The sequence below is a fragment of the Juglans microcarpa x Juglans regia genome, chromosome 5D (genome assembly GCF_004785595.1).
Source record: "Juglans microcarpa x Juglans regia isolate MS1-56 chromosome 5D, Jm3101_v1.0, whole genome shotgun sequence".
In the NCBI taxonomy this organism is placed as follows: domain Eukaryota; kingdom Viridiplantae; phylum Streptophyta; class Magnoliopsida; order Fagales; family Juglandaceae; genus Juglans; species Juglans microcarpa x Juglans regia.
Genome location: NC_054602.1, coordinates 29,601,534 through 29,611,725, shown reverse-complemented (window position 1 = coordinate 29,611,725; position 10,192 = coordinate 29,601,534). Strand labels below are relative to the sequence as shown.

Here is a 10,192-nt window from a genome sequence, read left to right as displayed (position 1 = left end):
TAATAATATTGAAACATTAGTGGATATAGATTTTTTTTAGCGTCCAACCAGCTAAAAACGATTTTGCTAAATAGTAAGCAAGAATGAGAGATTTTAGAACAGAAAAAAAATAAAACAAATAAAAAAGGGACAAAATTAGCTCACTTCTAAAGCTAGCCTGTGTGAAAAATAATAAGAATCCAAAGTAATATGAGCTCCAACGAACAGATCAGGGACTACACAAAAAAACCAGTTGAGAGAGGGGGCCAGAGGAGACGAGATCGCCGTTAGTGACGCGGGGTATGCCGAGAATGTTAGATAGGCGGCTGGTGAAGGTTCCCCCATTCCCAAGCCGAGGAGCCCAGTAATACTCACTGGAAATTTCTATCCTTGAGACCATTGTGGCATATTAGATTATGGTCAGGCTTCTGGAGGGACAAGAGTGGCAAAAGGAGGATTGGCATCGGATAAAATGGCCGGTGATTAAAGCATCTCTTCAAAGAGGGTAATGGCCACCATTAGAGGGGAGGGGAGAAAGAAGAAATCAAATTTGGGTCAAATTCTAGGAGCGACATGCAGTTTACTAGAACACAACGAAACATCATGCAATTTTAAGCCAAAGCATAACCACGCAATTTCTAATATTGAAGCATTTAGGCCAACCAGAGTGTTGCCACATGTAACTCCATTTCCCACAATTACAATAACGGTCACGAAGCCGCCCAATAATCTCTACTCCAACTAGAGTCCTTGGGCGGAGGTTCTACTTATCCTTTGAGCATCCATCCATGACGACTTCTCTGTCTACCACACTTTCGACTAATGATCTCTACTCCAAATATTTTATTATTATTTTACTTCAAATATGCATAAGCTAATGTGAGAGTTTTGCTTGAATGGCAAAGTGAAACTTTAAAAAAGGTGATTTTGCATATGCATATGCATAAACCAATGTAAATATTCTTAACAACAAAACTAGTTATTAGCTACTCGGATAGGATTATTAAGGAGCCTAAAATAGATAAAAATGTCGATACTAATTAAAAATTGTTGGATCTATGAAGATGAAAAACACTTGTTTTACATCACTTCCAGCTTCAAGTCAATTGAATGGATGTCTCCAAGGGAGGGCAATACATAGTTAGCCTTAGGATGAGTTCCTGTAGCCTATAGAAGACTTAATTACCTATCACCAAGGGTGGTGGCTCAATAGTTCTTGGGTTATGCTTAAGTGGTTTTACATGTACTAGATCCTAAGCTCAAATCTGAATATGGATTAACCTTAGACTATTAATATTTGCTATCTAAGGTTTCATTGAATTCCCTAGGAGGGATAGAGTCCAAGTTGTGGTTCAAACTCGACTTGAAGGAGCGTCTGAGGCTTCTCTCCATCTAGGCCACTCCTGTCTGGTTCCCAGCTAGTGAGTGCTACTATGTTCAAATCTAGATAGGGAAGCCACTTTTGATCACCCCTTGTACCCTTACAAGTAGTAAAAAGGAAAGACTTAATAACTTATTAGCATGTTCCTCCTTAATTTTTGTTTGTTTAAAACGATAGGTGGGAAGTGCTTATGTCAATGTAGTACTAATATATATGATATGTTGACAAGATATAATGGATGCATCAGATGTGGCTTTGGTTGTAATTGGACCTAGTAGTATTGATCAGGTATGTATTGATGATTAATTGAATTGCTGATAATTGCTTCAGTAAGACTTAATAGATGAATTAAGTATACAATAATCAGGTGCTGGTGTATTTGTTGGGTGTCAATATGCCATCCTTGGAATAAGGGTGATTGTAAATATGTATGGAAGTTTCATGAGGAATTCCAAGGATGATTGTAAATATGTATGGAAGTTTCATGAGGAAACCAATGGCACTTTTCATATGTTTTTTAAGGGTAAATAAGTGACTAACAATGCTATGCTTCACTGGAATCATTTCTCACCATTTTTCCCAATTTTTTTTTTATCAAGGAAATAACATAAAATTTTTGAAGTAACTAGTAGCAGTAATTTTATGATGTCAAGAACACTTACTATTGAGGAAGACACTCTCCTCATTTCAGCTTGGCTTAATATTAGTATAGATTCTATACGGGGGACTAACCAAACTTCCACATAATTGTGGAGTAGAATTTATGATTACTACTCTGCCTATAAAAAACCTAACGGTCAAGAATGATCTGTACCCTCTTTGACCAATAGGTCGTCAATTATTTAAAAATGTGTCAATAAATTTTGTGGTTTCATGGCCCAAGTTGAAGGAATGCTTCCAAGCTAGGGAAAAAGAAGATAATGAATTTAGTGACGCCTTAAGGGAAATGACACATGATAGGAAGATTCATATGATGGAGAGAAAAGAATCAATAATGAGCTTAGACAATCAGAATTCTGAGTTACTTGCTATTAAGAAGAGAAAGGTTGAAATCGAAATTAAGTCTCAAGAAGAAAGATCTATAATATTAGCTCAAAAGAAGAGGAAAACTGATATAGAAATTATGAAATTGGATATTGGTTCTATGAATTCTGTGCAGCAAGAATATTTCCATAATTTTCAAATGGAAATAATTGAGAAACAAAGGAATAAGGCCATATCTCGTACATAATTGTATGCTTTGTTTTGTGCAGTTTTTGATAATTATTATTATTATTATTTTTTTAAATGTAGTGACATGTTTTGGGTATTGTTGTACTGCTGGTTGTTATGAAATGGATATCATTTTTTGTGCCTCTGTATGGAACTGTAATTTGTTGGTGGTTGGTGGTGGGTGGGTACCAATTAATTGGGTGAATTTTGTTGTTGGTGGGGTTTGGTTTTTGTTGCTGCTTGCTGGTGGTGGAGCCACTAGAGGAGTTGTTGGTGGTTGCTGGTTTTTGTTGCAGCTTACTTGTGGTGGAGCCGTTGAAAGAGTTGTTAGTGGTTGTTGGATATTGTTGCTGCTTTACTCCTTGGTGGCCACATCTTTAAGCCAAAGGTCATTAGTTGCTGCTTTGGTGTATTCTAGACTGCTTTCATTCTATACTGTTGCTAGAAATTTGTATTGTAATGATCTTGGAGAAATTTGTATTGTAATGAATTTGTATCAAAATCAACTTGATACAAGTTCCAAAAAGTTGATTTTGATACATGAAATTTGTATTAAGTTGACATTACAAAATTTTTTTGAGCACAAAATTATGAAGTTGATATTAGTTACATGTAAGTTCTGAGTACATGTTAATATGTGTTGTTTATGAGCACATGAGATTCATTTTTGGTGTATATAAATTTGATGCATTTCATTATATATGGAATTGCTAAATTTGGATTCATGAAATTGTATTAATACATGTACTGGGTGCTAATACATGTACAAATTAATACTTGTACTGGGTGCTAATGGAATTTCTTTGGGTGCTAATCGCATGTTTTAAAATAGTACATGTATTAACCCAGTACGTGCTAATTGCAAACTCTATAAAAAATTAGTTAAAAAAATTAATAATAATAAAATAATAATATTTTATTATTATTTTACTTCAAATATGCATAAACAAATATGAGAGTTTTGCTTGAATGACAAAGTGGGTCTTTAAAAGAGGTGATTTTGCATATGCATATGCATAAACCAATGTGAATGCTCTTAACAACAAAACTAGCTACTAGCTACTCGGATAGGTTTGTTGATGAGCATAAAATAGATGAAAACGTCAATACTAATAAATATTTTTTGGATCTGTGAAGATGAAAAACTCTTATCTTACATCATTGCTAGCTTCAAGTCAATTGAATTGATGTCTCCAAGGGAAGGCAATACATAGTTAGCTTTAGGATGAGTTCTTGTAGCCTGTAGAAGACTTAATTACCTACCACCCAAGGGTGGTGGCTCAATAGTTCTTGGGTTACACTTAAGTGGTTTGACATGTACTAGATCCTGAGCTTGAATCTAAATATGGATTAACTTTAGACTATTAGTATTAGCTATCTAAGTTTCATTGAATTCCCTAGGAAGGCTAGGGTCCAAGTTGTGGTTCAAGCTTGACTTGAAGGAGCGTTTGAGCCTTCTCTCCATGTAGGCCATTCCTGTACGGTTCCCAGCTACAAGGGTTCTAGTATGTTCACATCTAGGTAGGGAAGCCACTTCGGGTCACACCTTCTTACCCTTACATGTAGTAAAAAAAAAAGACTTAATAACTTATTAGCATCTTCCCCTTAATTTTTGTTGGTTTAAAACGATAAGTAGGAAGTTCTTATGTCAATGTAGTACTGATATATATGATATGTTGATAGCACATAATGGATGCATCAAGTGTGACTTTGGTTGTAATTGGACATGGTAGTATTGATGATTAATTGAACTGTTGATACTTGTTTCTGTAAGACTTAATAGATGAATTAAGTATACAATAATTAGGTGCTCGTGTATTTGTTGGGTGTCAATGTGCCATCCTTGGAATAAGGGTGATTGTAAATATGTATGGAAGTTTCATAAGAAAACCAATGACACTTTTCATATGTTTTTTAAGAGTAAATATGTGACTAACAATGTAATGCTTCATTGAAATCATTTCTCTCTCTTTGTCCCAATTTTTTATCAAGGAAATAACATAAATTTTTGAAGTAACTGGTTGCAGTAATTTTATGTAGGCAAGGGCATTTACTGAGCAAACAAAATTCAAAGGAGGTATGTTTTTGAAGAATTTGTATGCTACATCAATTCTATCATATCAGCAGTGGTACATCAAGTTTTACTTTGATTTTACTGTCAATGGAGTAAAATGGAAACATGGAGATGAGATGGTGCCCATGGGTTAATTACATGTGCCCTTTTGGTTCCATTTTGTTTTCTTTTTAAACTTCTTGTTTATATTTAAGTTCTTATAGTGTTTATATCTTGATATTTCAATTACTCTATAATAAAGGGGTCTGTGTGGATATGGAACCATTGTTTATGTTGCCAATTAATGATGATGATAATGCAATAATGTGATAATGATGATAATGAAATGGTGAAGGTTTGGTGATGGCAGCAATGCCAATATTATTCTTGTTGTGAAACAACTTGTATTGTGAAAAGGCCTTACTACTCATTAAGCAGGGGTGTAAAAGAATGAAAGAGAAATCTGTTCAATTTTATGCTGTAGAAATATGTGTGGATATGGAACCATTGTTTCCATTGTGAATTGATGATGATGATAACAATAATAATGTGATAATGATAAGGATGTGGTGAAGGTTTTGTGATGGCAGCAATGGCGGTGTCATTTATGTTGTTAAAAAGCAGCCCGCATTGTGGAAAGACCTTACTACTCATCAAGGCGGGGTTTAAAAGAATGAAAGAGAAATATGTACAATTTTATGTTGTGGAGTCTATACTTCCCAACATAAAAAAATTGTAATGTGTCTTAAATTTGCAGCTTGCTAATAAAAATTTTTGTTTATTTCAGAAGTTTATGCCAACCCAACCCACTCGTCGTATGAGGCTTTACACTTTGTCTCAGGGGTCTCAGGGGTTTCAACTAAATTTACTCCTAAGTGTGTGAAAATCCCTTTTTGGTAACTCTACTTGTACATGTAGCTTACATAAGTTGTTTGTGAAAATTAGCACTTTGTGATTGCATCTACGAATTCTTAGTTTAGTTGTTTCTATGACATTGCAAGCAAGTCTTAAGATAATACAGTTATACATGGAAGGTTATCAACAAGACTGGAAGCTTTCATTTGAAAAGGACACCATGACTAGAGGTGTCTGGTATGCAAAAACATCTTGTTGCCACTACTGTGTCTATTTTTTTGATGATGAGATAAAAAAAAACCCGCTTATGTGCTTTTCTTGAACTCCTAGCAACTATCAACAAAACCTGCATCCTGACTTGACTTAATGGTATTATCAACAGAACCTAGATCCATCACAACTAAATCCCCGGCTTAAACAAGATCCCGAGGAAGCCACCAAAGAAATCTAGGAACAATTGACTCTACACCAATAGGTAAATTTAAAAAAAAAAGTATGAAAGTGCATAGATTATAAGGCTTGCCTTTAATAAGATAGTTGGTTTAATGATCTTTATCTATTTTTGCTAAGCTTGTCAAATATGAATTGTCTGCTGCAAGGGTAAAAAATATTTTTTTCTTACTCATGATTCTTTTTCCTTTTTTAAAAGTAACAAGCGGTAGTTTGTTGTTTCTTAGGCAACAAGGTGGAATTATAGTTGCAGGTCCTGGCAAAACTAACATATCATACGTTCATAAGGTAATTAATTTCCTCATCATAGCCTGTCACCTTTCTCTTTTGTCCTCATGCCAGAACATGGTTAATCATCAATATGACCATTGTCATATATTTGTTATTGATCAACGATTTCCCCTTTTTTCCTAAACCATAGAGAAATTAACTTGTATATTTTTACACTTTCTATAACCTTTTCTAAATATAATTTCTTGTAAAATGAAGATCAGAGAGGAGTATCGAAAGACTCCACACAAAACTTTAAAGTTCTGAGCTGTTATGCTAGGTACTACTCTAACTAGATGTAAACTTTGTTTATTTCTTTTTGAGTAGGACAAAGAAACTAGGGATGATCCCGATATCAAAGATATTTTGAAAGCCTACTGTTCATCATGAAGAAGAAATGACAAATCTGCTAAAATTCTCTATCAGATTTTACTTAATTCATTTCTACTTTCTATTTGCACACTTAACTCATACAAACACACTGGCACTATTTTGTTCCAGCTGCTTCCTACCGCTTCCTACCTTAAACAATGAGTACTTCAGGTTCATGGGGTGATTTGGAATGATTACAAATAATATTTTTCTTAAAAAAAGATCGAGAAATGTAAACAACACGTTGATAGCACACAAAATACCCTAACAATAAGCAAATCCTAATCTTGCCATATATGCTGCTTGTTTCCTCAATTGTGAGAGTGAAACTATAGTCAAGGGTATGACATTCAGCTTCCTGCGAGAGAGAAATTCTTGTGACACATTTCATTGTAGGTCAAGACTTTGGCTGAGTGTGCAGGCATGCAAATGCTATTGTAGCAATAAGCAAAATCTCTTGTCCAATTAGACGATTTGGAGGTGGCAGGCGTTGGTCTAATATTTCATTTAACATCATATTTTGAGATGATGATGATGATGATTATGATAATATGGACAATTCTCCCGGATGCATTCCCATTAATACTTCTAATGCCACCACTCCAAAGCTATATGCATCGCATTTTTTTGTAACTGTCATCGTGTAGGCAAACTTTATAGAAAAAGAAAAAACGTTGAGAATGACTAAATACGGTCAATGAACAATAATACATATAATTAATTTGATAATTTTAATCTAATAGTAAAATTATTGAATGAAGAATAATATTTAATCAAGTTATTGATAACTTTAGTTTTCAAAATACAAGTTTTTTAAAGAGAGAATATAAAGACGTGACAACTTCATTATATAATATTCTAAAAAATAAACAAAGTTCACAAAAATAGGTTCTAGTTTCAACTATTTATTTTTTATTTTTTATTGCGGTAGAGGATATAATTTGATTATAGCAAGCTACTATATTATTATATTATTGCTAATTGCAAACTATTCCTATATAGTTTTGTTACCCACTCTCCAAATGCATTATTATTAAATAATATATGCAATTTTGTTAAACATATAATTAAATGAAGAACAAATATATATAATTAAATTTATAATTTAAGATTATTGGGATAATAGATTTTATTACTTGTCTTTTTAGATTTATCAACGTAATATCTTTTTAGCTTAATTGGTGATAACGATTCATAAATTGTAAATTTGAAAAAAAAAGTAATGAAAAATAATCTTAAAAAATATTTAGATACATGACTAATGGAATAATTGTATTTAATATTCTTAATTAAATAATTTAAATGACATTGATGTGGTAGAAATAACAAATTAACAATTTACCTGGAGCAATATAACCATAAGTGCCATCAACCAATGTTTGATTGGAGGAGTCAGGATCAAGGAGTTTAGTAGTTCCAAAGTCACATATAAAACCTTAGAATTTGGAGTTTAGCAAAATGTTGTTGGATGATATATTTCTATGAACAATTGCCGGAATGCATTCATGATGCATGTAAGATAAAGCATGTGCTGTGCCTTTGATGATGTTTACCCTATTGCTCCAATCCAGTTCCATAGCTTCATCAACATTTCTTAGGACATAAAATAGGATTCCCCTTTCCCTGTACTCATAAATTAAAAATCTGCATCTTTTATGTACATAGAACCCATGCAGCGTCACAATATTTTGATATTGAATCTCTGTTAATACCCTTACCTCATTTATAAAACTCCTATAGAAAATTGGATTCCCTGCTTCTCTTTGATGAAGTTTCTTTAAGGCAACCACATTTTCGCTTGGTAACGCTACTCTGTAAACGCTGCCATAACCACTGGTTCCAATGCAATACCTGATGTCAAAATCCTCAATTGCTTCAATGATGTCTTCATATGCAATATATCCGTCATAATTCCATGTCAAGAATAGGTTTCCATTCTTAGATTCTCTTAACTCAAACTGATTTTCCTTGAACACATAACGAGACAAGAGAATACCCCCAATAACTAGGAATCCGAGGAAAGTGGTAATGAGAGCAAAATTTTTTTATTTTGGTTACAATTGATGTTTTGCTTTTGGGACATGGAGGAAAAATATTGAACTGACCGCTTAAATCCTTATTGCCAGTTAATGTGTGGGATTTATGATGCCGATCAAAACTGTCTAGAATTTGACCCTTCAAAGAATTGTGTGACAAGTCAATTTCTTTTATATAAATGAGAGAAGGGGGAATATGGCCCGTAAGGTTATTGTAGCTAAGATCCAAACTTGAGAGACAGCTACTACAACACTCCAAATGCGACGGGTATTTCTCCTCTAATAAAGTTATGACTAAGGTTAACATATTTCACCCAATAAAGGTTATCCTTGTGATGGGAAATGCTTCCAGTTAAGTAGTTTACACTAAGGTCTAAATACTCTAAATAAGTTAAATTATCCTGGATGAAAGAGATTGGACTGACGAGCATGTTCGAACCAAGGTCTTAATAGGTTAGACTTTTCAGCATCTCTATTTCAGAGGGAATGGATCCATTGATTTTATTCTAATCAAGGACTAAATATTTTAAATTAGTTAAATGGTCCAGAGTGGAAGGGATTGAACCAACGAGCATGTTTGAACCAAGAGCTAAATAGGTTAGACTTTTTAGCATTCCTATTTCGGAGGGAATGAATCCATTGATTTTGTTCTGATTAAGGATTAAATATCTCAAATTAGTTAAATGACCCATAGTGGAAGGGATTGGACCGATGAGCATGTTTGGACCAAGAGCTAAATAGGTTATATTTTTTAGCATCCCTATTTCGGAGGGAATGGATCCATTGATTTTGTTCTGATCAAGGACTAAATCTCTCAAATTAGTTAAATGGCCTAGAGTGAAAGGGATTGGACCGACGAGCATGTTCGAAGAAATGTATAAAGTGATCAGATTTTTCAGCATCCCTATTTCGAGAGGAATGGATCCATTGACTTGATTAAGATAAAGGTCTAAATATCTCAAATTAGTTAAATGGCTCAGAGTGGTAGAGATTGGACAGATGAGCAAGTTCCAATTAAGGTCTTAATAGGTTAGATTTTTTAACATCCCTACCTCAAGTGGGATGAGCCCCGTAAGGTTGTTCCCATGAAGATCAAGATTGATTAAATTTGGGAAGAAAGAGAAGTTGAGTTTGAACTGACCTCCCAAACTTTGAAAAGATCTATCGATGGTTGTGACGCTTCCCCCAATATTGCAAGTAGTACCATTCCAGTGGCAAGCACTTGAATAATTACTACTGGCTTGGGCAGTAGTGGACGGCCACCACCCAGTCTCCTACAAAGCCTTGGCTTGTTCAAGTTGAAGGGCAAATGATCCAGAAGCAGCAACAGCAAGCTAATGAAGTGCATTATCTAAACACTTTCTGCATAACAAGATCCAGATTGCTACTATCGATATGGAAATGGAAAGGGAGACTGTTGCCATTTTTATGAGTAAGTAATGACCAATTAGTACTAGGCTAGACTTTTATATATAAGAAAAGCTACTCTCAAGTTAGGTTTGTGAAATAATTGAATGAATCATCCCGAAAATATATATGTGTCAAGACATATAGATTATATTATATAGGTCAATCCTAACCCAA

General features: G+C 34.0%; 1 protein-coding gene and 1 pseudogene across 1 annotated transcript; one reads left to right on the top strand and one right to left on the bottom strand.

Annotated features, from left to right (window-relative positions):
* The first annotated feature begins 451 nt into the window (after positions 1-451).
* LOC121265889 (thioredoxin-like protein AAED1, chloroplastic) lies at positions 452-6,590 on the top strand. Its single transcript, XM_041169553.1, has 7 exons — positions 452-458; positions 1,590-1,648; positions 4,613-4,649; positions 5,413-5,502; positions 5,627-5,717; positions 6,158-6,218; positions 6,528-6,590. The coding sequence occupies exons 1-7, from the start codon at positions 452-454 to the stop codon at positions 6,588-6,590; spliced, it is 408 nt and encodes a 135-aa protein (XP_041025487.1).
* A 1,114-nt stretch (positions 6,591-7,704) lies between these two features.
* Positions 7,705-8,915, bottom strand: LOC121265888 (annotated as a pseudogene).
* Between the last annotated feature and the right edge of the window lie 1,277 nt (positions 8,916-10,192).

Bases quoted from the DNA above. Each gene is read 5' to 3' on its own strand.
- LOC121265889 (XM_041169553.1), top strand. The intron at 1,649-4,612 runs GTATGTATTGAT...AATTTTATGTAG, and splicing joins GACCTAGTAGTATTGATCAG to GCAAGGGCATTTACTGAGCA. The intron at 5,718-6,157 runs GTATGCAAAAAC...GTTGTTTCTTAG, and splicing joins ACCATGACTAGAGGTGTCTG to GCAACAAGGTGGAATTATAG.